Genomic DNA, 27369 nt, shown 5'->3' with positions numbered 1-27369 from the left:
TTCTTTTTGCTACATGAGTCGCAAGCTTTGTCTTTTGTCTCAGAGCATGTGGAAAGATAAGGTCCTCATTTTCCCATTTCTCTAGGAAATATTCCTTGAACAGAATCAGCCTCATGTTTTCTGCCACCCCAAGAACAATGCCATTCGTCTACTACGATGACATGTCTGTGTGGGGTCATCTCTTACCCTATCAGGTCATGAGCTGCTTGAGGATCATAAATATGTCAGCAAGTTCATTATTATTCGGGAGATAGTGCTGCCTGGTGATTAAAAACCCAGCCTTCAGAGTTAAATAGATTTGAGTTGATCTGGGAACTATGTGACCTTGGGCAAGGTACTTAAACTTTCTAAGCAAGAGCTAGGAACTGCAAAGAAGGGAATAGCCAGTGATAAACCGAGCACCCATGAACGAAAATGTAGCAAGTGCTCTCTCTGTGCCTGGCATGGTGCTAAGCATGTTACACATCTTGGCTTATTTAATTCCCATGACAACCCTACCAGGCAGGTACTATTTTACAGCCGGTGAAACTGAGGTATATAAAGGCTACATTTGCCTAAGGTTGTAGAGCTTTGATTCAGACCTGACTCCAGGGTTGATCTTCACACATCTAGACCTAATGTAGGAGAGGTGGCCCCTCTGTGTCTTCTCTACCTGTCTTCCTCCAGTCCTGCTCCAAAGGGACATCTACCTGCCCCTTGCTGGTGGGAGCAGAGGCAGACCCCTCTGGCCTACGAATACTAACGGAAGCTGGTGGGTAAGCCTGCATCTGCCTTCTGGTTCAGTTCTCATGCCTCCTTCTTTATCCCAGGTGGCCTTGCCCAGTACCCTTTTCTCTTTTCTCCCACAGGTTCTAGGAACAGAGAAGAAAGGGGTCGGGGGTTAATCTGAAGGCCTTAGATTAAGGCTCCACCATTTACTTAATTGCATGACTCTAAGCTTGTTTCATGGCTCTCTGGGTCTAGTTCATTATCCACAAAATCAGGGTGGTAATGGCGACCTTAAGGGCTGCTGGGAAGATGAAAGGAAATGCCGTTTGAAGAGCATCTACCATTGACACAGCATTGATGCTCCAAAAAGTGAGCTCTTACCTTCCTGCCTGCCTCTTCCACCTGCCTTCTCGGGGGGTGTGAAGGTCAAATAAGACCTTACCCTCCCTTTGGAGCTCTGTGAACTAAAAATTGTCAGCTAAGTCATAATTGACCCTTTTAAAATCCTTTTTGGATGACCAGCACCTTCCTTCCCCAAGAATGGTAGACAGGTAGACTGAAGACATCCCTCATCCTCCTTACTGCTGAAATGACACAGAATTCTTTTGTTTTTAATATTTTGCATTTTAAAGGTGTCAGTCATTAAAAGGAAAGCGGCTCATTTATCACGCTAATTGGTCTAGGTGTCTGACTCTCCTCTAAGATTGTGGGCAACACCAAGGCAGCGATGAGTTTTATTTTATTTTATCCTCCGACTACCTAGTACTTGGCCGGTACTTAACCGGCTGTTTATTGAATGAATTATAAGCATTGGGCAGATTCTAATGGTTCACTAACGTGGGGATGGGCTCTTGTCTCTCACAGCCACGTCTTGGACATCCTGGATGTTCTGATGGCTTCTATAGATAGGGTGAGTGTAGTTTTCAAACCCCAAGTCAAGGCACATGGAATGAGACATGATCTAATAAGAGGTAAGTGTATTTGAAATCAGGAGACTTCTAGAATGTCAGGGAGAGAACAGCTCTACACAGGCACTCATTCTCCAATTATTTTATACCGGGAGGTAAAATGCAAGTCATTCCCCATCTGTCCCAAAAGCCCAAGTTCTGTTGGGATGAAGAGGCATGTCCACTAGAGCAGAATTCACTTACAGCTCTGGGGCTGTCTTCATAAACCCTCTCCAGTGTAATGCTTTAAGGTCTCCCCAGAATCATTCCCCCACCAGCACCTCCTAGGCCTTCAAGGCCATCACCACCAGACCCTGGACGGCGTACACAGCAATCGGTACAGGCTTGCTAAGCTCCTCCCCACCTCCGCCCACAGGGGGCATCGTCCAGAATGAGGCCCAGGGGCGGGGGGGCGGGGGCAGCCCTGGGCCCAGGGTGTGCTTGACTGTGCATTGTTGGGGCCGGCTGCCCACCCTCCCTCACCCCTGCTCTCTGATCTGGGCCCCGTCTCCAAGTCAGCTCTCTGGTCCCCAGGGGGAGCTGGGGCCCTGCGCCCATGCGCATACCCCAGCTCGCCTGCTGGTGGCGTCCTCTGAGTCTATCCAGGGGGCCCTTGTGTCTGGTCTGGGCCATTTTCCTTGGTGTCGGGTACTCTGGCTTCAGTCCCTGGACACACAGCACATCCCAGCCATCCAAGCAGTGGGGGTGACAGGAGCCTCTTGAGAGCAGAACCCCCTGTTCCCCTTCCCTGGTGCCTATTTCTGATGCCACTTTTCCCGTCCTCAGACTGCTTTCTGCACCCAGGGCAGGAGAGAGGCAATTCCTCCTCACTTACACCAGCTCCTCCCTCTTAAGTTTTTCCCAGGAGCAGCTTTTAATCCCCATCAGAGGGGTCTCTGCATTCACTTCAGGAATGAGCGTTCTTCTTTCACGTATGACTTGTTTCAAGAGGCCAAGAACTTGCCAAACAAGTTCCTTTTCTCTGAAGCTTGCTCACCTCTGTAAGGACATCCTAGAAGAGCCACAGGGAGGGAGGATTTTGAAGGTGCTTTAGAAATTACCTAAGTTTCTATGGCAATCAAGCACTGTGGAGTCACCACCACCTTCTGGGTCTTTCTGTTTCCACTGAAAAGGCTGTTGGAGAAATCTGTTCCTTCTCAACAACAACTCCAAGAATGGAGATGGGCTTCTGGCTACCCTGACCCCTCTCTCTTCTCCCAGCTGCCCTTCCCCATCCCATTCTTGTTGATAGTCCATTGTCTGGAAGCAAGAGGCCCCAACTTAGGGCAGCGATGTTAGTATTTCTAGGAAAGACAGGAGGAGACCTCAGGTGTCAGCGTCCCAGCCTGAGTCTCGACTATGTCTGAGCATATCTGTACTGGTGGAGACAGGCCAGCCAGGAATGCACCAAGGCTGTGGAGAAATCACTCATCCTGAGTGGACCCCAAATCATCCACCCACACCCAGCCTAGACGCTGAACCATAACCATACGTTACCATCTATAGTAACCTAACTCTGCTATTCCCTCCTTTACACCTTTACACTTCTGGGTCTGCCCTGCCCGCGCAAGTGGTTTGATTGCATTACAGGAACTTCCTGCAAGATCCATCAACTCTTCCACTTAAAGCATCAGTAGACAGTGTGAGCTCTAAGACTTCTTCAACCCTGCTGTTTCCATTGATCTTGGACACTATCAGTATTCTCACCCAATCTTAATCAAAGACCTGGCATAGAAACAAAGGCCTTAAACCAAGGTTCCAATTCTCAATAAATCCCAACCTTACCTTCCCCCTCTCAGACCCTGCCAGTTGTGGAAGGTGCTGTTCTCCCTGATGGCAGTAAGCAAGGAACTCAGTCTAGTCTTATTAGCGGGTTGTGTTGGCAATGTTTGCGGAGCCAGCTTTTGACCTGAGGCACGGGGGAACACACGTTCTGTGTGATTATTCAGTCATCAAAGACGAGGGGTGATTTTAAGCACAGTAGACTCAGCCTGACTTAGGGAGACGGAGAGCTGCGTGCAGAATAGGGAGAAGACCTGAGTTCTCAAGCTCTCTGCGAGCCCCTGTAGCAAAAGGCTGTGGTGCCCCGGGATTGGGGAGTCTGGGTGTGGAACAGTTCTGGAGGCAGAGGCGGCTTCGTGGGCATGCCACCTGAGCAGCTGTGTGCTTACATTCATGCTCTGCTGTTGTCACCCTGAAATTCTTAATAACGTTTGAATTAGGAGTCCAAGTTTTCATTCTACACTGGGCCCCACCAATTATGTTGCTGGTCTTGACTGGAGGGGAAGCATGCTACCGGGTGTGTGGCAATGCAACACCTTCAGGGGGCGCGTGGCAGTCCCCCTACCCTGACCTGGCCACCCCAGGCATAGATAACATGCCCTCACTCACTGGAACTGGGCATGGCAGGTTGAAGAAGCTCCAGCTATAGGTACCCCTGAAGGGAGCCAGACCACTGATAAAAAGTCCCACAGTATCAAATGATCGCCCAGGGGAGAACCCCAGAGCAATGTGGAAACAGAGAGAGGGCAGGGCAGAATCATTCAAACCCAGCCCATGGCCTCCAAGGCCCTACACGATCTACCCAGCTTCGGGCACACCTCCACCTCACTCTGCTCCTGTCACAAGCCTCCTCTTGCTCAGCTTCCTCAGACCCAACAGGCTCATTCCCATCCCAGGTCCCCTGCGCTTGCTGTTCTTTTTGCAGGGACTGATCTTGCCCAAGTCCTCCCATAGCTCACCACCTCCCTTCATTCAAGCCTCTGTTCACTGTTACCACCTCTGAGAGGCCTCCGTGCCCACCCACTGGCCCCTCATCTACAATAATGCCCCCCAGAACTCCCTATCTTCCTCCTAGCTTAATTTTTCTCCATAGTTCTCATCCCCTGACATCAGATCATGTATTTATGATACTTGCTTCTTGTCTGTTTCTCCAGCTAGAATGTAAGCTTCATGAGGACTTGATCCTATTCCCTACTATAGCCCAAGTGCTTAAACAGTGTCTGGAACATAATAGGCTATCAATATCGAATGAATGGATGAATGAATGAATGGGTAGGGTGGTGATTAGCCAGAGAAACAATATCTGTTCGAGTAATTCCATCTTCATCACCCAGTAGCGTGTGTGTCTGCGTGGTGTTGGTGGTCGTGGTATGGGGCTGCTTAAATCAAAGTGTCCCTGAAGGTGGTTGTTTAAAAAAAGAAGCATCTCAGTAGTAAAAATAATAACATCGAGAAATTTATTGAGAACGATGGCAGGCATTGTTCTAATCCTTTTACATGAGTGAACTATAATTTTCACTACTAGGCCTCAAGTGGGTACTATTATTAGTCCCGTGTTATAGGTGAGAAAATTGAAGCAACACATGAAAGGCAGTTAAGTAACATTCCCAGTGTCACACGGCTAATCCAAGACTCCTTTGGTCCTCGACTGGTTCTCCATGATAAAACCGTAAGTCTCCCTTTTAGCTGGATGATTCTACTTCCTGAAGGACTTTAACCCCCAGTCAGGTAGCAGGGGATGGAAGGTGGCTCAGGGCAAGTGTGGGCAGGGACATCCGAGACGAGAGTTGGTTCTTCCCAAACCACCAACCACCCTTCCCCCGCTTTCCATTTCTTTCCAGAGTCTGCTCTGTCATAGCCTCTGCCCTGGAGAATACGCAGCAGTGTGGCTTTGTTGAGTGTTTGGTGGGCAGGTTATAGGTCATTCTGGCACGGCCTTCACTGACCAGATTGGGGTTTACAGGGCCAGGGCTGCTTACTATTTTCCTCCAAAGTGCAAATCTATAACAGAGGCAGGTCCCACTGGGTGGCAAGGGTGAAACTGCTTTGAGGTCTATTTCAACTCTTAAGGCAGAAATGAAGCCCCACCCCCGCTGTCCGGGTTGCTGGAGTGATCAGTCCTGGCCACTGGTTCTACACTAGGCAAGCATGGATGTTATTTCCTATCCCTCCTGACAATGTGTCTCCTTCCCCAAAGGTCTTTGTTTTGAATGTAATTATCAAATGCTAATACATATTCAAACATGCACCTTCCAAAGGGCAAGACATACCCCAGGGCAGGAAGTAGTCTGTGAATTCCCGCTTAGGATTTTGAAAGAAAGACTGTAAGACAAAAAAGTCAAGAGAAGAGTTGTGATGTTCTAGTGAAATTCCGCAGGAAACTATAAAAGCCGTTTAGTGGGGTAGGTAGATGGGCTTTATGCCCTCATTTGGTCATGATAGATTATGGACTCTCTTCTGCCTATTGGAATGGATTTCACTTGGGGTACATGTGTAGTACTAACTACCACTTTACTACCATGTACATATAATAGTAATAGCTATTATTTACTGAGGGTTTCTTATAAGCTTGCATCATGTTAAGTCATTGGCTTACTGATTCTATTTTCCCTCCCTAGAATAGTATCTAACTTATGTGGTCGCCCTTCTCTTACCCACAAGTCATGAATTTTGAGGCACAGTCCCTACTGGACTTACAGAAATGCAGCCCTAGTCACGTTTCTGAGCACGGCTGGAGCTCGGAAGGACAGTAAGGAGAAACGGATGGATGTTGTCCTACTTCACAGCATCCCTAAAATCACTCTACTGCCTGAAAGAAACAGTCACCCAGTCAAGACACCCATGCCTTGGCCTTTTCATTTTAGGTTTGTAAGTTTTCATAATTGCTGGGCCTCTATCAAGGTCTTTGTCTACCAGAAGAGGGGTATCTGGGGGTTCCCCACACAGCTGAACTGCTCTCTGGTGAGCCTGGTGGAGGGGGAGCCATTTGGCATCACTGGTTTGCAAATGACTGCAATCACCCAAAGTGGATAGCTTGAGCTTCTTTGGGGCACTCTCTGCTCTCCTGACTGACTGGGAAGGTAGAAAATGTTACACTGATCACAGGTGGGAGGAAAAGGACCTTACCACCTGTGCCCTCAATTCTGGCCACTGTCTCCTCCATATGCCCCTTCGTGCTCTGAGAAGGGAGGAACAGAAAGGGAATGGAGCAAGATTCTGGGACTGGCACCGGATTAGAAGCACAGAATTGGAGCTATGCTAGTGTGGGAAGACGTGTGTGGCGCAGGGGGTCAGGGGGCTCTCCATCACGGGGAGCTGAAAGCAGAGGCAGCAGGATGGGCTGCAAGGATCCAGGCTGGTGTCACAGGCTGGGCTCTGGCTCCAGTTCTGCCACTCACTAGACTGGATGACCTCGGACAACTGACACAACTACTCTTATCTGGAAACACAAGAAGGTTGAACTGGATGGTCTCTAAGGCCCCTGCCATTTCTAACATTCTAGGAGTCCAAATTAAAGGCAGAAAGTTCTTCATGAGGTCATGTATAATTCATACCCTACATCCAAAAGGAATCTGGGACAGACCCCAGAACTATTCAAATAAAGATAAAAAGAGAATAAGGAGCCCCATGGAAGAAGAGCTCAGACCAAGAACAGAAGATAAGACAGGCTAATTTCTTGAAGGACTGCTGCTCTATCAAGAAAAAACAAAACACTTTCTCTGTTGTACATAATTCCCTTTTCTGATACATGCATTCAACAGATATCTGAGGCTGCAGACACTGTTCCAGACACAGGGGGTGCCTTGGAGAATAAGGCAAAGTTCTGGAGCTCATGGAGCTGACATCTATATTGGTGGTGGGAGGTGCGCAGTGGGAGGCAATGAAAAAATACAAAATGTTAGAAACACTGCAGACACCTAGTGTCCAGATCTTGGTTTCTAATACCATTCTCCAATAAAAGGAACCAGGTTCCTTGAAGAAGTGGCCGGTTCTAAGACTGGGGCAGGAAATACACGAGATGAGCCTGGAGCACCTTGTAGTGCCCAAAACTAAGGAAGTACTCACAAAAAGCAAAAGCAAAACCCCACATTGATAAGAGTACACCAAAGGGGCACAGGGGCCAACCGAAAGAGCTCCCAGTGGCCAAAGCCGAAACTGGACAACAAATATAGTATTGAATTATGACCCGAAGTATAAAATAAACATTCACGAGTCCACATTGATATAAATAAATGATTGAATCAATTAATAAACAGGGAAGAAGAGACAAATCTCCTGTGCAGAAGAATTCCAAATAATTTATGTAGCTGCTCTACCCTAAAGGAGGAGAAACATAACCCCCGACTCCTTAGGTGTGGGCTGTGCCTAGTGACTTCCTTCCAAAGAGGACAGTATGGAAACAGGGGAAAAAAGAGTAACTTTACAGTAGAGAAACTTGACACATACTCCTTCAGCCAGGTGATGAAGGGTAATATCAACAGTCATAGATCATGGTGATAGTATGTATCCTTGAAATGATGTGATGAAAATGGCGCTTTACCTGTGTGATCTTCCTCCCCAAACCCATAACCCAGTCTAATCACGAGAAGAACATCAGACAAGTTCCAACAGAGGAGCATCCTACAATATGGATGACCAGTACTCTTCAAGTACTCAACTGTCAAGGTCATTAAAAATAAGGAAAGTCTGAGAAACTGTCACAGAAAGAGGAGACCAAGGAAACATGACAACTAAATGTAATGGGGGATCCTGGATGGTCCAGGAACAGAAAAAGGATATCAGGTAAAACTTAGAATCTAAGTAACTATGGACACTAATTAATAACAATGTACCAATATTTAGTCATTAATTGCAATAAATGTACTGTACTAATGTAAGATGTTAATAATAGGGAAAACTGTGTGCAAGGGCAGAGGGGAATATGGGAATTCTCTGTACTATCTGCTCAGTTTTTCTGTAAACCTAAAACTGTTCCAAAAAAGAAAGTCTATTTAAAAAAAAAGAATCTGAAGGTCAGAGATGGAAGAAGTCAGAGACTCTCTTCTCCTGCTGGCTTTGCGTAAGCAAGCTTCCCTGAGTCCTACAGCTGCAGGGAACGAATTCTGCCAACAGCATCATGATCTTGGAAGAGGATCCTGGCCTCAGACGAGACCCCAGTGCTGGTTGATACCTGGACTGCAGTTTTGTGAGACCCTGAGCAGAGAACCCAGTTAAGCCTGCCTGGAATTCTGATTCATGGAAACTGTGAGGTAACAAATGTTTGTTTTAACTGCTTAAAAAAAAAAAAAAAGCAACAAAAACACAACAACAATAAACATGTCATAAAGTAGTGGGTGTGCTGCAGAAAATTAAATTAATTAAAATGTAGAGAGCAACTGGGTAGCTTTGTTAAATTGGGTGGTCAAGGAAGCCCTCTCTGAGGGGGTGACTTTTCAGTTGGAATCTGAATCCTAAGTGGAGCCAGTCATGAGGCATTGGCAGGGAAAGCACTATGGGCAAAGCTATCAGGCCGCTCCACGGCCTTGAAGTAAAACTGTGTGTGTACCGGGAGAGAGGAAGCCTGTGTGGCTGGAATGACATGAGCATAGGGGAAGGAATAGGAAAGGAGGTGGGGGAGGTAGAATGAGCCAGATTACATAGGGTTTCCTCCGTGGACTGAATGTTTGTGTGCCCCCAAATTCATATGTTGAAATGCTAACCCCTGAGACGTTGGTATTAAATGGAGGGGCCTTTGGGAGGTGATTAGGTCATGAGGGTGGTGCCCTCGTGAATGGCATTAGTGACCTTATAAAAGAGGCCCCAGGGCTTCCCTGGTGATGCAGTGGTTAGGAACCTGCCTGCCAATGCAGGGGACACGGGTTCAAGCCCTGGTCTGGGAGGATCCCACATGCTGCGGAGCAACTAAGCCCGTGCGCCACAACTACTGAGCCTGCGCTCTAGAGCCCACGAGCCACAACTACTGAGCCCGAGTGCCACAACTACTGAAGCCCACGCGCTCTAGGGCCCACGTGCCGCAACTACTGAGCCTGCGTGCTGCAACTACTAAAGCCCGCGTGCCTAGAGCCTGTGCTCCGCAACAAAAGAAACCACCGCAATGAGAAGCCTGCGCACCGCAACAAAGAATAGCCCCCGCTCACCGCAACTAGAGAAAGCCTGCACACAGCAACAAAGACCCAATGCAGCCAAAAATAAGTAAATTTAAAATAAATAAAAGAGGCCCCAGAGAGTTCCCTTGGCCCTGCCACCATGTGAGAACACACAAGAAGGTACCATCTATGACATCTATGAACCAGAAGGCAGGTTCTCACCAGACACCGAATCTGCCAGTGCCTTGATCTTGGACCTTCCAGACTCCAGGACAGCAAGAAATAAATTTCTGTTCTTTATAAGCCACCCAGTGTCTGGTATTTTGTTATAGCAGCCCAAGCTAACTAACATAGCTTCTAAAGAAGGGTAAGGAGTTTGGATTTTAAGTCCAAGTGTAAGCTTTTTGAGCATTGGTAGATGAGTGAATATCTGATTTATAGTTTCAAAAATATTATGCCAACTGCCCTGTGAAGGACTGACTGCCGGGTACCAGAGCCTAGATAGGAGGCTCCAAGCATTAGCCTAGATGAAAGCTCACGGCAGAGATGATGGATGCCTTCCAAGAGTGGGAGGACGAGGACGTGTGAGGGGGTGCTGAGGGGCGGGGCATGGGTGTTGGATGTTCACACCCATCTTGTGGATCTGTGTCCATGAGGTGGCTCTAGGTTCGCCCCGTGAGTGAATTACAAGCAATCGTAGGAGTCACATGCTCCCTGCCACACTGCCCTGCCCCCCATGTCATCCTGTCCCTGTGCTTCTGAATCTCACTGATGATGCATCCAGACACTTGTTTCTGGCAGTTGCACCCAAACGCTATTGTACCAGTCTGGGCTAGATTCTCCCCTGGAGGCCATGCCAAAGGGGAAACTGGATCCCACTCACCACCCGCAGCCTCCTGGCCCTACAGAGCTGCCATACTTAACTAATTGCCTCCTCTGGGTTGAGTGTTAATTAAACAATTTGTTGCTAGTCATCTCACGAGGTGCGGGGTGCCCTCTCTTTAACCCCGGAAATAGTTAAATTGAGAAAAGAGAAGCGCCCAGTGTGGGCCACCTCCTTTCATGTGGGAACAGAGAAGAGGTTGTGAATAGAACTCTTCTGTTTGTATTTCGGCCTCTGCCGGTTCATCTAAAGTCAACTGCAATTCCATCTTCAGACTTCTGACTTTAAATTTACCTTTTCCACTCTTGCCAACCCCTCCTTTTCCAGCCGCTCACCACACGCACACCTGGCCAGCACTGCGGCAGTTGGTGCCCACCACCTTTCTCACTTGCTGCCCAATCTAACCCCTTGGGCCCTGGTCTGTGCTCAGTTACGGATGCCTGAAATGCCAATCTGGGTGAAAGCTAAGGCCGTGGGACCTTTTGGTCACAAATATCTACAGTTTGAGTGACTGCTTTGCCGTGCTCATGAGGTGGCTGTCACAGGTAGCTGACTCTCCAAGCCCTTCAAAGGTCAGCCCTAGAAGATGAACTCCTGGAGGGCAGGCACCGGTCGGGCTCTGGGAGGGGTTGATGCTGACCTGTCTCTGTTTGACACACAGGGTTCTACAGGACAAGGCTTCATTTTGGGGTTGGCACCCAACCTCTCAGCAGCTCTCGGTGCTGAGCAGGGATGGGGGGAGGCACAGCTTCTACACTGAGTCTGCTTCCTCCCAGGCTCCAACGAAACCACACTCACGGGGTCAGCAGGCGGCAGCTGCCCTGGGCATTGGGACCCCCCGAAGCTGTGTCGGGCCTCCTTGGAAAGGGCACTAATTTGAAAAGGAAGAGGGTGCCCTCCCCCACCTAGAGCTTTATCTTCCCCAAAAGACCAGGGTTCAACTCTTAGCAGCTTTGTCCTTCTTCCTCTCCTACTGGGGCCTCTCTGATGGTACCCATGAGGTGTGTGGACACCACTTCCCTCCCCAGCCTCTTTGGGGAGAGGACAGTTCTACCTATGGACACAGGTAACAAAGCCCCATGGTGGATGAGATGGCTCCACTCCAACCAGGACAATGCTCCCGTCAGGAAGAAACAGCTCTTAGGACAGCAGCTTCCCCAGAGTTCTTCTGGATGCTAACATTTTACTATGAACTATGGTTTTTCCATTAAAAAAAAAGAAAGGGAGTGCATGTGCTGGGGAAGTGGGTTTAGCTGGGACCCTCGGTGATCAAGGCTCGGATAGGCCTCCATAGTAATAATCGAAGCCCTGTGACAGCATTTCCCTGTCTGACGCTACCTAAGGTAGTCATAAAACGGGGCAGGGGGGGCATTGGGGGAAGAAAGAAAACAAATCACAAGAGGTCTTGCCCAACTGATTCATCCCCAGAACATAACATTTCAGAGCTGGAGGGAAATTTAAAGGTCATCTATTCCCCCAGCTCTCACCCCTTATTGAGCATCATCCCCAGAAGTTTGGCTTGGATTGGTCTGGGGTGAGGCCCTAGCACCAGTACTTTTAAAAGTTCTGCAGGTGATTCGACTGTGTGGTGATTAAGGACCACTAACCAGGCAGAAGGGAAGCAACACCCTCACTCATTCCCTGTGGGGAGGGGCCTCAGGTCCCCAGTCCAGCCCAAGGGCTTTCAACTGGCGTCCCCAGAGCCCTAGGCTCCTGGGCGGTACCTTAGCAAATGGGGGACAGGGCTCCAGGCACCCTCCTGCCCCCCACTGTCTGCCCCACACCCTCTTCTGGGAGAGTTCCTACCCCGGTCTCAGGTGAGTGGGAAGTGTCCCAGGGACCCCCCTCTTCAAGTCACAGTGATGTGTGGCCCGGCCTGGAAAGATCAGTGGGCCCATCACCCTGTCTTTCTCTGGAAGCTGTCAGAGTTGGAAGGCTTAGCACCTGGGCAGGATGTGAGCCAAGTGCCAGCCGGGAGAGGGGAACATGCAGGGGATGACGATCACCTCGGAAGAGGCAGACATGAAAGAGTATCAGCTCCCAGGGCTCCTGGATTTCTGCTCTGCCTGAGGCCTGTTTGCTCAGCTTTTCTCCATCCCTGGGAGCCCTCTCTAGAGCCTTAGAAAAGCCCCATTTTACTGGAGCCCATCTTTGTACAACCACAAGAGTCTTAGAGAGAACACTCACTACAAACAGAGCCACTCCACTTTTATTTTTTCACTTTTTGGGGTCCACGGAAGATTCTGACTGGAAGGTGGAAACAAAAAAGACTCCGTGCTGCTAACACCAAGTATGGAAATCCAGGGCCAAGTGTGACCCTCGCTTCAGTGAGGAGGACACCCGGGTGCAGGAAAGGTGGTGGGGCTGGTTTTGGGGGCCCCTGTCTCAGCGGGAGTCCGGAAGGAGGGGTGAAGGAGCCACCCGTGCCCCTCCGTCCCCAGCCTCTGCCCTAAGTGCCGGTGTGGGACCCACAGGGAGGCAGTGCTGGGCAGGGGGCAGCTGACTCTGCTGGCAGAGGATCTGGGAGGCACAGGGTGTCTGTGCTTCGGGGGAACAAGGATAAACGGTCAGGCACGAGGTGGACCCCTGCAACTCTCCTCCTCCTCTCCCAACCCACAGCTCACTCACTAGCCCCCAGATCTCTCCGTCCACCTAGAAGGACAGCCGCCTCCTTTCTCCAGCCGGACCCACTCCTCCACCTCCTGCCCCTGCCGAGACCCTGAGTCAGGCCAGTCACGTGGTGTCTGCCATCTACCTGACGGTGGTTTCCACGCATGGGACTCACTGTCCTTTGTCCCCACGCATATTTCTAACTCCCTCTGTCCAAGCCCAATTCCCCCTCTTCCTAACTCCACGCAAGGCATCCATCCACTTCTCCCCGAGGAGTGCCCTGTGATGGGCATTCCGACGTTAGCTTTGGCTTCAGACTGAGACTCAAACCAGGAGACCAAAAAGCACGTTTCAGCTCTTCAGGGAGAAAAGAGGCACGTGTAGATAGTGGATTAACTTTTACTTCCCATGGATTGGAACCTATTCCCTCACAGCTATACAGTTCTGCTTATATACAGCCCTTTATAAGGGTGGGATTGGTTCTACGGCCCTGACAGTAACAGAGGGTAAGGGAGACATGTGACGAAGGTCTAGCCCTGTCTTACCACCTTTAGAGCCTTGTTTGGAAATGGGAGCAGCATTAAGACCCATAAATCAAGGGTAAAGGAAGGCTTCTGAAGGGGAAACTGCCCAGATAGCACCTGCCGCCCACCGCAAAGTATAGTATGCACAGCATGTGCATAAAACGCCCGAGTGTCCCCTGCGTTCTCACTCGCCCCAGATCTGACACCTCTTTCAACGCCATCGCCACAGTCTTTCCCACACCAGGTGGCCAGACGCCCGAGTGCAAGGACCAGCAGTGGAGAGTGGCTAAGAAGAGCTCGAAACATGTTCGCTGAATGAGTGAATGCAAGGGCCCCGCCGAGCCTGGGCCTTCGTCCACATGCCCACCAGCCATTCTCTAGGAATCCCAGTAACCAGGACCCCCCATCCCGCAGCCCCCAGGTCTTACCTCCCATGAGGAAGAGAAGCCCTGCCACATACTGCATAAGGCCTCGGTCCCAACAGCAGCCCAGCACGCCGATGATCCAGCCGAAGAGGATGATGGCCACCGCCATGCCCATGAAGCCGGCCGTCATCCTACGCAGGTCTGCGGGGAAGCAGGCAGGCAACAGTTAGCATCAGAGCCCCGAACTCAGGGTCCAGTGCACCCCGGCCCCGGGCGAGGGGGCAGGGCCCTGCAGGGGCAGGGAGGCGACCTGCCCTTTACAGACAGGTTGGTACAACCAAGCTTCCTTTGCAGAGGACAGAGCCCCCAGTGGTGACTGTCTCCTCGCGTGCAAACACATGCTGGGACAGCTTGGTCCGTAAGCACAGGGACAGATCATCATAATAGCTGCCATTTCTTTTACATCTCCTTTGGGCCAGGCACAGCACTGGTCTTCCCAAGGCTTCTCTCTCAACCTTCTACGATAGGTACTGTCTTTATCCCTATCTGAAAAACGGAGCAAGTTGCTGAAAGCCATACAGTGAGTGGTAGGACAGGGCGACAAACCCAGATCTGTGCGGCTCCCCGGTCATAATCCAGCATTACTCACCTCTCCGGGCAGTGAGAACCAGACAAATGGACCGTTAGAGCTGGGCTGGGTCCTGGCAGTCTGGCTGCACCTGCCAAGGACTCCCTCCCTTCCCTCCAGGGTTTGCTGGTCTCCCAGGAGGTCAGGTGTGAGCATGAAGCTGCCGGTAGCATCGTTTTCCTCCTTCTCCAGCCCAGCCCCCAGGGGCTCTGCTTCCCTTGCACGTGAGGTTGCAGGGTGGGCACCACGCTTCCTGCTCTCAGACTGTACCCCCGAGGAGGCTTCCTCAGGTCAACCCGGTTTTCCAGATCAGGCCCTTCTCCGCTCCATGCCCCACTGACCCGCCAGACAAAGCCTGGCGTAGGCGTAGGGGGGAGGAGGGCCGTCTGGAAAGGTGGTATTTTTAGCAGAAGGGAGAGGGCAGAGCTGCTGCCATGTCAGCCTCATTCAGCATCTTGCTCGGCTTGGCTTCCTGCCAGTTCCAGCCCCGCCCTCCGGTGCCTCCTCCACCCCACCCGCCTCACCCGCCTCCCCTGGAATCCGGCCTTCTCACCCCCTCCTGGGTAACACACCACGACGGGGCTCCCAACAGGAGCCATTTGTCTGGGCCTCTGCCCTAAGAGGTGGGAGGCGGGGATTTCAGAGCAGCCTGGAGATCCCCTGGGCATTCCCTTCTCTTGGAGGAAGGGAGGGAGTGTGTGTGTGTGTGTGTGATGCGGGGGACCAGACAGCAAACTATATCAATCCCCCCCCCCACCCCCCCGCCTCGCATCCAAGCAAGCACGGACGGTCTCTTCTTATCCCCGGGAAACCAACACCAGGTTTCCGTGGGGAGCACCTCACAGGCATCGCGTCCCCTCTTTGCCTCTCTCTCACTCCAGTGCAGAGCAAACAGAGGATCCCTGGCACAGTTTGGTTGGAGGCCTCCTGCCCTCCCTGCTGCCGCCCTCACGCTGGAGACGGATGTGGTCCACGTGCCTTGTCCTGACACTGAAGACCAGACACTGGCAGCCGCCTCCCCGCCCTCCAGGGAGGAAGCTGGTTGGGGGGTTGGGAAGGAGAACAGCAGCGGAGCCTCCCCCTGAGGAGGCGGGGGGACCTGACAGGGCCCTGTCCCAGAGGCAGAAATCCACAGAGAGCCAGTTCCCGCTTTACTGAGCTCTCCTTGGTCCTTCCCACCCCTGCTGACCCGGAGTGCCTGCCGCAGCCAGGTAGCAGTCACATCCGTCACTCTTTGCTCTGGGGGCTTCCTCCACTCTCCACCGTAGTCAAGGGCAAGGAGGTGATGGGAATGGGAAAAGAGAGGTCAGGGTATTTTCAGTCTAAAGGAGATTTATATCCCCTTAAACAGGTCAGGAAATTTCTCTTCTATGCCCCTGTGAAACCAATGGTTCCCTTTTCAGTAACTGGAGGGTTTCTAGGAAGAATCTCAGCCCCTCTGCCAGCACTAGAGAGGACAAACCTGCTGAAGCCCCAGAGCCCCTTCCTGCTGCACTTGGCCGGTACCGGCCCCTGGGCTGTGCAGACCCATGGGAGCAAAGGTACTGCCTGGGGGACTGAATGGAGAAGGGGTCCTGTAAGGTGTGCGCACTTGGGCCAGGGATGGAAAAGTGGGCTGGGCAGGAAAAGAGAAATGCAAATCGTTAAAAGAGAGAAGGGTATTGCTGCTGGTGGACGAAAGCAAAGTGCTTTACTTAGAAGAAAACAGAGCAAAAGGCAGGAAGGGAAATGGAGAGAATAATTCCTCTTCCAAAAGTCCTGAGACAGATAATAGTCATCTGTGTCCCAGATCAGGGAGGGCTGTGCCTCCAACACAGACTAGGTACACTCTGCTGTCTCCCAAAGGCTTGGTCAACAAAAGCTGAGGATCATGTTAAGTTGTTGATCTGGAAAGAAGGATGAAAACCAGAGGTCAGGTCTGAGTACTTTCACTGACCTGGGAGGATATTCACCATCACCCTGTGAGCCTGATTTTGCTAGAGCCATGCACGTACAGCTGGTTATTTTGCCCTCAGACCCACATGGTAACTCAGGGCAGCTGCAGCAACAACTTATAAGGTAGGTAGGACAAGAAATATTCCTATTTTGCAGGATTTAAAGAAGTTAAATAATTTATTAACAGTCTCAAACCAGTGAACTCAAAAAAGGAGTGAGTTGGCTTATTGAGTTGTGTGGGAAAGTAAAGTTAAAATGTAATTAATGTATCTAGTATTTCTTCCTCCCAAATTAAGCCAGGATTATAGTTACAAGATTTTTTTTTTTAAGACAGAAATTCACAGAGAAGGGGAAACTCGGAAAGGAGACAGCGGCAACAGAAGATTGGAAACCATAAAGCTGAGAGACAGTGCAATTGCCTCAGCAGAACTAAAGAGCTAAGGCGAGAGCCAGCAGGGGGGAAGCTGAAAACCATCCTGCCAAATCCCCAAAAGGCTCAGGAACTGGCATCAAAACCACCTTTGGATCAGGAAGTTAAGCAGAGGGGAGGGAGATAAAACAAGGATTTGGTACAAGTTGTTTGAGCTGGAACTAGAACCCTAGCTCCCCTCACCCACTCCACACCTCTGGGGATACCCCCTTTTCCCCACCTCCCAGGGTGGAGTGGGCGTACTTAGGACTGGGGGTTGACAAGCTCAGGTGAGGGCTGGCTGGCACAGCTGAGGGTCATTATGCACAGAGCAAGTGTCTGTGCACATATAGAATGTTGAATGCTTACCCTTGAGACCCCAGACCTCTTCTGCCTGGCTCTCAGAAGCAGACTGCCCTGCCTTTGCCCTATAGCCTGGAAGCTGGGAGAGACCTTTCTGGTGATGACCAGCACAAGAGAAAATATCTAGACACATTGCCACTGTGTGTTGCGAGGGAGGCATAAGCAGCCGCTCCAACCATCTACAGTGAAGCTTCCCATTGGCAAGCCCACCCCCGACTCAGGGCTTCCAGGCAGCCCCAAATACCTGAGAAAAGCTATAAGCTGTGAGAAGAAGAGCTTGAGGAAACAAACTGCAGGGAAAAGAAACAATAATTAAAAATTATTACTGGGAAATGCAAATCAAAACCACAATGAGATACCACCTCACACCTGTCAGAATGGCCATCATCAAAAAGACCACAAATAACAAATGTTGGTGAGGATGTGGAGAAAAGGGAACCCTTGTGCACTGTTGGCGGCAATGCAAATTTGTGCAGCCACTGTGGAAAACAGTATGGAGGGTTCTCAAAAAACTAAAACTAGAACTACCCTATGACCCAGCAATTCCACTCCTCGGTATATATCTGAAAAAAACAAAAACACTAATTTGAAAAGATGCATGTACCCCAGTGCTCATAGCAGCATTATTTACAATTGCCAAGATATGGAAGCCACCTAAATGTCCATCAACAGATGAATAAAGAAAATGTGATATATATATTTATACACACACACACAATGGAATACTACTCAGTATTCTATAAAAAAATAACAAAATTTTGCCATTTGCAGCAACATGGATGGACTTGGAGGGCATTATGCTAAATGAAACAAGCCAGACAGAGAAAGACAACTACTGTATGACATCACTTATATGCGGAATCTAAAAAATACAACAAACTAGTGAATATAACAAAAAAGAAGCAGACTCACAGATACAGAGAACAAACCAGTGCTTACCAGTGGGGGGGATGGGAGGGGGAATACAGGGGCGAGGGTGGGAGAAACAAACTACTGGGTGTAAGATAAGCTCAAGGATGTACTGTACAACATGGGGAATTTAGCCAATATTTTGTAATAACTGTAAATGGAAAGTAATCTTTAAGAACTGTATAAAAAATTTTTTAAATAAATTTAAAAATTATTAATATCCCCAAGAGACAAGAGAAGAACCATACTTTGCCTCCATGAAATAAGAACAGGATACTAATGAAAAGAACTCTCTGAAGAACAAAAATAACACCTTATAATAATGGGATCAAAATCATTGAAATTAATATTATAAAATCAATTCTAATTTATGGATTAACAGTCCTATCTTGTTCCAAAAGATTTAGGAGTCTTACAAAATGCACACAGTATAACAGGATAAAAATAATCAATAAGGAAATGAAGGAAAGAGAAAATAAAAAAATAAAAGAAGATGAAGCCAGATATCACATTCACACACAAAATTTGGTCCACGATGTCCTTAGAAAGGTTTTATAGTCACCATATTTGGATTGAAGGCATTAGATATTATTTTGATTATCTTTAAATCTTTGTTGCTTTTTATTTGCATTTGAGAAAATCCCAAAGGCCACTCTGCCTATGGAATGACCCACATATAGATGGCCCCATTCCTGCCCATCTGCATTATCCCATGTGTCAATTTCATTTCTTTAGGAGTCAGAAACTGCCTTTTTTACTCTTTGTGATTGCTCACTGGGCTCACAGCAGTACTTTGCACCCAGGAATTTACATAGCTTGTACAGTTAATCCTTGAACAATGAGGGGAGTTGGGGCACCGACCTCCCGCCCGGTGGAAAATCCACGTATAACTTATCGTCGGCCCTCTGTACACTTAGCTTCTTTGAATCCACGGTTCTGCATCCATGGATTTAGTCAACCACAGATGTTGTGCTACTGTAGTCAGTACTCTTGAAAAACACCCGCAAACAAGTGGACCCATGTAGTTCAAAACTGTGCTGTTCAAGGGTCAACTGTTATTTCTTTCCCCATCTTTTCCTGCCTTTTTGTAGAAAGAAGGAAGGAGGCAAGGAGGGAGGGAGGGAAGGAGGTGGGGGGGAAGGAAAGGAAAAGGAAAAGGAAAAAGAAAACCTAACTCAACTATCTGAAGCCATGGAAAAATATTATGCAGGGTCAGCCTAAGAATAATCCCCTTGGAAAGAACTTGGAATAGTGAGTTGGGCAGGCAAAGGCTGAGATAAAGAAAAATCTTTTCATGAATTGTGTTGGGTTTGAGTCTAATATCTGTATTCCACGACCGTAATGTTTGACATTCTAATGTTCAAAATAAGAAAGGTGCATTCTAAACTTTTTAGAAAAAGAATTTAGCTCACTGCAGTGGAAAGGAGCGGGCAGAAGGGGGTGGACGATGAGGGCAGTGGAGGAAGAAAACCAGGAGAACCATTAAATAGAACTAGAAAAAGCATTCTCCCTCGTGGAAAAATTTTTATTTTGAAGTTTACACTCCTATTAACATTTAAATTGAAAGGTATTGCTTGCAACTCTACATAGGAAACCAGGATATCTGCATTTAAATAAACACCACTCAGAGAAGGAAAATATATATGGGCTCTGAATTTCTTTCTATTTGCTCTTTAAAGAACTTGTACCAAAAAATTGATGAGGACTGGAATTTTCTTCTCATTAAAAAAACAGAGATGGTGAGGGTAAGTATGGGTTAGACCTTGCTGTGTCAGTAAAGACAGGAGATGGGGAGGGCAGACACTATATTAATGGCCCAGGGTGAAGAGTATGGCGAAACCAACAAGGTCACGGTCCTCTTCTGCTGGCCACGCGGGGCACCTCTGCCTGATATGAGCAGTGCCTTGGGCTACAAGGATGGAAGAGTGTCAGCTGCCCTGGGAGCTGGACACGCATTCACAAATTAATCAGTCCCTTTGGGGTTCAAGGTCACAAGAACTGGAGGGCAGAGCAAGGTGGAGAGGACAGAACTCAGTGCTTCTGCCCCAAGGGATCAGTCTGGAAGGTAAGAAGTGGAGAGAGATAGTTGGGCAATGAACATGTTAGCCGGGGGATCAACTCAGGACAAACTGATTCACAGGGGAAGGAATATTCCAGGAACCAATTACTGCACAGCAACCATCTCTGAAGGAAGTGGGGTTTGATTCTGGGTAACCACACAGAGATTCAACAGATGGGGATGCAAGCACGGAGTCTTGGAATCAGGCTGCCCTGATTCAAACCCTGGCTCTGCCATGTACTGGCTGCGTGAACTTGAGCACGTTAGTCCCTCTCTCTGGATCTCAGTTTCCACATCTGTAAGGGGAGGTTATAACAGTGCCTACTTCAAAGGGTTATTAAGAGGATTAAATAAGTTATTATGTATAAACTGCTTAGAATAGTACCTGGCACAAAGCTAGAGCTGTACAAATGGAAATAGAAATGGAAGACACTTAAATTAAAGCAGTTCTCTTTTTTCATACACCACATCTCTCCCACGTGCTGTACAGGAGCATACAAGAGCTAAGCAGCATGTTGGGGTTAGCCCCTAATTAAGGATTTGGTACCCAGAGGGAACAGGTTTCTGGGGTCTGTTCTTGTACCTCTCTCAGGTACCAGGAGAGGCTGAGGTGAAGGCTTTATGTTTCTATTTGTTAATATTGAGATGCATCCACCCTAGAGTGTTGATGTTCTTATCCTCCAAAACAGCAAGAGGTCACGGCAGCTAATAGCAGAGGTGCCGGAGGCCATAGAGGCTGCTTGAAACCTGGGCTCTTGCATTGAGCACTGTACTGATCTAAAAGGAAGAGGCATGGGGCAAGACCATAACTTTTCAGTGATCTTATTAGTTAACCCTGAAACAGAGAAGCAGCTCACAAATCTGGAGTAGGAACCTATGTTGATGTCTTCTTTGTATATATGATTAAAAGGTTTTGCCTATGGCTTTCTTCCAGAGTATAGGTTGGTTCAGCATCGTGATGTAGTTATATTTAAGAAACCATTTTTATGTGAAAACAAAATAGTTCCTGGGTTTCCATAAGAAAGTGCCCTCTGCCCACCTCTGTGCCTCCATCTTTCTCCAACAGCCCTGTGTTCCAGTCATGAAAAAACTGCAGTTCTCTGAAAGGCTTGGCACTTTCCTCCCTTTCCTTGACGGCGCTGTGCTCTCTGCCAACATGGCTGCCCACATGTTCCACCTGGCAAGCTTCTCATCGTCCTTAAAATTTCCCTAAAAAGTAAATGTCTGGGAGGCTTCCAAGGTGCTTTAGCCGACACTGGCGTCCAGTGCTCCAGGCTCCCATAGCACTTGGCTGATAATCACTCCTCTAGCACTTACCACGTCTTACTGTAATTATTTATGTCTCCCTTCCTCCAGCAAATGTGAACTTGTTCAGGGCTGTGGTCGTGCCTGGTTTATTTCGTCTTCCCAGTCCCTAGCGCGTTGCCCGGCAAAAGCAGGTGCTCAATAAATGTCTGCTAAATGAGATCACCGTCCCACCCTGTAAGGATTACTAAAACTGCATGCACCGTGGACTAAAGCAGAGTGAAGCAGATGCGCTTACCCAATTCAACCCACTTCAGTGACTCAAACGTCATTGTGACTTGAAGCCAACTTCTCTCTCCTCCAGCCTTATTTTTAAAAGCCAGCATTAATTATTGCTTAACAATTCAACGTAATTTTTTGCTTTTGTTTTTTTGTATACACAAAGAAAACATCAACATAGGTTCCAGGTCGCACAGAGCCATGCAACATGGGGGCTCCTTACCATAAAGTTTAATGAGCACATGTGAAACCCCACAGATCACGATCCCAACAGACCTTTCTGTGCTGTCCCCACAAGTCAGGAAGAGATCGTGGGGGAAGGTAGTTGCTGTAGAAATGAGAAGTGGTTTCTGGGTCAGAAGACGGGCTTGACGCTTCCTGCTCCTCAACCCTACCTCCGGATTAGAGAGCTGCCATAAATAGGGATATTATGTGATACAGCCATATACAAATCACATCCATTGTCAAGACAAGGGAAGGCAAATTGCAAAATTTGTACCCGCCTGATGAAAGAAAGCTAGGTCAGCAGCTAAAGCAAGTGCCTGGAGAGAAGAAAGAATGGGGAAAAAACCCAGAACTGAGAGGAAGAGTCCCAAACCAAAAAAACCTCAAGAATGACTCCCTTCTCCCTGCTGCCACACTGCTGAGCCAACAGCAGAAACTGCAGACAGGAATGATGAGAAGGAAACTGCAGCTCAGCCAACCAGATACACGCAAGTAGACCCACTGGGTGCCCAGTTCTCTGTCCTCGGGGGTCTTCCTGCCGGGAACGATGAGCTAAACCAATACAGCCGCTATTCCACCCTAGAGAAGCTCCCAACTCTCCTCCTCTAGATCACGTGTCACTGACAGCTGCTCTGAGTGCAGAGGACAGAAATCGGGGTGGCAAGAATGTGTCCCCAGAGAGTCCCCACAAAGCAATGAGAAGATAGGAGCTTTAAGACACATGGGCACCTTAGAGAGCACTATGCTTTCCAGAAACATGCTGCAGGAGCCTGAGAATTGGTTGATGGCAAAGAATTTGAAAGGCCTGGGGAAGGGGAAGATAAATAGGAATGAGCATTTATTGTGCATCTACTATGCGCAAGGCACTGGGCTGGGCAATTTACATAGGACACGCCCGTGAAGCCTCCCAGTGGCTCTACAAGGAAGATACTATTTCTCTCATTTTGTAGACTTAAATATGGAGACAATGGAATTTCAGTCGATCAAGGTCACACAGCCAGTCAGAGGCAGGCCTGGGAAATGGCCTCCATCCGCCCATGCCCTTTCCATTCCTCAGTCCTTTCCAGATTCCGTGCCGCTTCAAACCCCAGAAGAGAATTTAACATTCAGTAAAATGTAATGGAATATCATTCAGCTATTAAAATTACTCTTGTGAAGAATGTCAATGACCAGGGAAAAGTTCATAGCAGAATATTAAATGAAAATTAATGCACAAGCTTATCTATTCCATACAACCCCTAGGCTACGGGTGTACATACGTGCATCCATACGTGCATCCATATGTGCATGTACATACGTGTGGGTGTACGTACGTGCATGTACACCCACGTGGGAGAAGCAAGGGAGAAGTACCCCAAATGCTAACAGGGAGCCTTTCTGGGTTGTGATATTTGGGGTTTTGTTTGCTCTTTTCTACAATGAGAATGAATTCCTTTAACAATGAAGCGTTGAGTTCTCTGGGAGATGTGAGCTTTACTGCTTTTTAAAGTTCTAAGTACAAATAATGAGGCACACCGAACTGATAGAAGACGCTGATCTCAGGCCTGGCCACAGATTCCTTCCCATGAGTACCCCTTCTTAAAGACACACTGCCACTAAGTAGTTTCTTTAGTCTTTTTAACAGTGAAAGCAAAAGACTTGCCAAGCTCCTCTTTGGCCAACGGTACGTACCGTGGAAATACTTGCCATTGGAGGGCAGTGCTTCCTTTACCTGGCAGCTCCAGCTCAGGCCAGCACAGGGCTCTAGGATGTCACTGCCCTCCGCTGCCATTCCTTCTGCATGTGATGCTGTCAGGGAGGTATGCGGGGCCCCTCAGTACTCTCTCTCTGACTATATCCCATGCTTTAGGGACTAGGTACCTTGCAGATACCCTAGAACCTCAGACGGCTCACACGGATGTCTCTTTAGCAATCTTCTCACCCTCAAATGTCCCTTCCACTAATGAGGTTCCCAGGAACAAGCACAGCAATTTCTGCTTGAACGACACGATGGTGTAGAGATGAACAAACCACTGAACTTGATGCCAGAAGACCTGCATTTGAGTCCCAGCTCTCCCCGTGTTGGCTGGGATGCATCGTACAGGTCACACTGAACTCTTAGTTCTGAGGCCCAAGAACAATACAGAGAGAACAACAACGGAGCAGAGAACAGTGGATGGTGAGCCCCTGCTCCCTCCGCATTCTCCAGCTGTGTGGCCATACGGCAGCCACGGCTACACATGGGTGCTGAGGACTTGAAATCGTCATCAAGCACCTGAGCTGAGACGTGTACGTGTAAAATACACACCAGCTGTCAAAGACTTGGTATGAGCTTTCATCAAATATCACAATAATCTGTATACTGATTACATGTTGATGGGACAGTATTTTGGATATACTGGAGTAGATAAAATATGTGATTAAAATGAATGTTATTGTTTCTTTTTACACAGTTAATGGGGCTAGTAGAACATTTTAAATTGGATTACGATTTGCATTATATTTCAATGGACAGCACTTTTTTTTTTTTGAATTTGCTGTGTTGGCAACACGGCATTTATTTATTTATTTTTTAAACATCTTTATTGGTGTATAATTGCTTTACAATGGTGTCAGTTGCTGCTGTATAACAAAGTGAACCAGCCATATGCATTCGTATATCCCCATATCCCCTCCCTCTTGCGTCTCCCTCCCACCGTCCCTATCCCACCCCTCTAGGTGGATGCAAAGCACCGAGCTGGTCTCCCTGTGCGATGCGGCTGCTTCCCACTAGCTATCTATTTTACATTTGGTAGTGTTTAGATTGAACAGCACTTTCTAAAGAGAAGGGTAAGACATTGGGCAGAACTTGCTACGAGGGTTTTGCAACTTGCAGTGTACTCTCCACCTTCAGTTTACACACAGAAGGAGATTAGGGGGCAGAGACTGAAGAGGGAGGGTTCTCAGAAGAGAGTCAGCAGAGGGCTGCGTGTTTCCCTTCCTCCCACAAGAGCTTCCCCACTCCCAGCACCACCTCCTCAAGCCAAGAAGAGGGCCCTTGAGAGAACCATTTGGAGAGCGGCACACAGGTACCCTAGAGTTTAGAGGACACAGGGCATGGTACCTACATGTGGCCCGAAAAGATGAGGTGAGAAGCCCATTAGAGTTGCCCATGAAAGCAAAGACAAAGCTACGCATCCAGAATCTGGCTGGGGAAGGATCCTGTGCTTTCTCCACGGGCCAAGTGGAGGCCAACGAAGACTAAAGGTTCCTAGAAACGACATGACCCAAGAGCTTCACCTGGTAGGGTGTGATGGCTACAACAGAGTCCTATGAGGGATAGCACCAAAATTGGGGGCTGAGGAAGGAGTGGGACCAGGTCAGCTGGAGGGTGCACTGCCCACACCAGGAGACGATAAGGCGTGGCCAGTCACTGAGAAGCTTTTCCAAAGGAATCACAAAGGTGCCCTGCAAGAGACAGATCAGCACTTGGGCCTTGCTGCATGCAGGGCACCAACAGACAGCAACGCCACCAGGCAAACAAGACCCCGTGGGCCTTTTACCCATCCTTCTCTCGACGCCCCCCCGCCCCGCCCCAACCCTAGAGGAAGCAGAATAGAGCTAAAGGGGGGCAGGTACGGAACAATGCTGAAGAAGGAGCAGAACAGACCTTCTTTCTTACTGCAGGTTTCCAGGAGGGGGTCAAGCCCATGCACTGGGGAAGGGAGAAGATTTAAACCAGATACAAGACTGACATTCTGATACTAGATCTGACTCAAATGTTAATATCTACAAATGCAAGTTTACTAATACCTGAAGGTTACCCAAAGAAACTGTGGGATCTCCTATAGATGTCAACTAAGAACGGGAGATCAGACAGAATGGGGCTAAAAAGGTTGTAGTGAGAATAAAAGTTGTAGATGCAGCCTTTTCAATAGATTGGTTAAAAATGATCTTATACAAGTCATATCTGAAACAAGAATGATAACAATACAGCCAGCATTTTTCATGTGTCAGGCATGTCCTAAACACTTCCTATACCTTATCACATTTAATCTTCCCAACAAATTGATGAGTTTATAATGCTCCTTTTATGGATGAGATAATAAGTAACTTGCCCCAAGTCAGGCAGCTTGCAAGTAGGAGACTCCAAAACCCAGGCTTTTAGTCACTTTGCTCTGCAGTCTCTTGGAGTCATTGACCAAGTAACATCTGTGACAACAGCCCTTTGTAAACTGTAAAGTACCACCACAAATACCAGTGATCATTTATGTTCACTGGCAGGCTGCAAGGCAGAGGAACAAACACAGTGCACCCAGTGGGCGTTACTGGTATCATCTAATGTGTATTTAGCAGTCTCAGGGCACACTGGTCATTACAAACAACATGGGAAATCCAAGACAAATAACTTCTCCCCCTCCCCGGCCCTTCCCCAAGTCTTTAAATTTGCAATTCAGGCAAATTTTGTTTTCTAATTTAGAAGTATGATAATGAGGGGCCTAAGAAGTGTGTGCTTGTCTCTGGCCACATATAAGCAGAGAGGTTTTCCAAAGCCCATGTGCATGGGGTGGCAGGAACAGGCAGTGTGACAGAAAAAAAAAAAGGGTGCTTTGGAGCAGTAAGGACCATGGAATAGTGGGTGAGCACTGCCCTGGGCAACAGGAGATCTGGTCTTTGACCCCTGCTACTAGTTCTATTACTTTAGGTAAGTTCTATAATTGCAGGGTTCCTCTACTTTCTGAAACGGGGATAACAATACCTTTCCTGCCTGGAGGTCTGGGGGTAGACCAGATGATTCTGCTCTAGCAGCTGTGATACTCAGCCCCATTTTTGCAATATGCCAGCCTGTCTTTAGCTCAAGAGATGGAGCACAATTCAAAAATAATGGGTAGGGCTTCCCTGGTGGCGCAGTGGTTGAGAATCCGCCTGCCAATGCAGGGGACACGGGTTCGAGCCCTGGTCCGGGAAGATCCCACATGCCGCGGAGCAACTGGGCCCGTGAGCCACAACTACTGAGCCTGCGCGTCTGGAGCCTGTGCTCTGCAACAAGAGAGGCCGCGACAGTAAGAGGCCCGCGCACCGCGATGAAGACTGGCCCCCGCTCGCCGCAACTAGAGAAAGCCCTCGCACAGAAATGAAGACCCAAAACAGCCAAAAATAAATAAATTAATTAATTAATTAAAAAAAAAATAATGGGTACATTACTAAAACACTAATACTACATCCTGGAGCCATTTTTGAGGAGTGCTGAATGATCATAAATCAAGCAGATAACATAAATCAAGGGAGGTTGTACCCCTCCCACAAGGCTGGGAGTCCCGGGCATGAGACACAGAGCCGCCTCCTCTGCGTGGTCAACCTTCCATCCCCCACTCTGGGTCTCTCCCTGGTAAGGGGATGCTCGGTAGTGATCAGTAGTGAGTGAGTGGACTTGGCTGACCTCTCTTTCCCCTT

At 48.5% G+C, this 27369-nt stretch overlaps 1 protein-coding gene across 1 annotated transcript in view; it reads right to left on the bottom strand.

Annotated features, from left to right (window-relative positions):
• Positions 1-27369, bottom strand: part of TMEM178B (transmembrane protein 178B) — a 350603-nt gene that overhangs the window by 20800 nt on the left and 302434 nt on the right. The window contains exon 3 of the mRNA XM_061198109.1: positions 13969-14106. Coding sequence (XP_061054092.1) covers positions 13969-14106 — 138 coding nt within the window. The remainder of the gene's footprint in view (positions 1-13968; positions 14107-27369) is intronic.

The sequence above is a fragment of the Eubalaena glacialis genome, chromosome 8, assembly GCF_028564815.1.
Source record: "Eubalaena glacialis isolate mEubGla1 chromosome 8, mEubGla1.1.hap2.+ XY, whole genome shotgun sequence".
NCBI classification, from domain to species: Eukaryota; Metazoa; Chordata; class Mammalia; order Artiodactyla; family Balaenidae; genus Eubalaena; species Eubalaena glacialis.
This window is presented reverse-complemented; position numbering and strand designations above follow the sequence as displayed.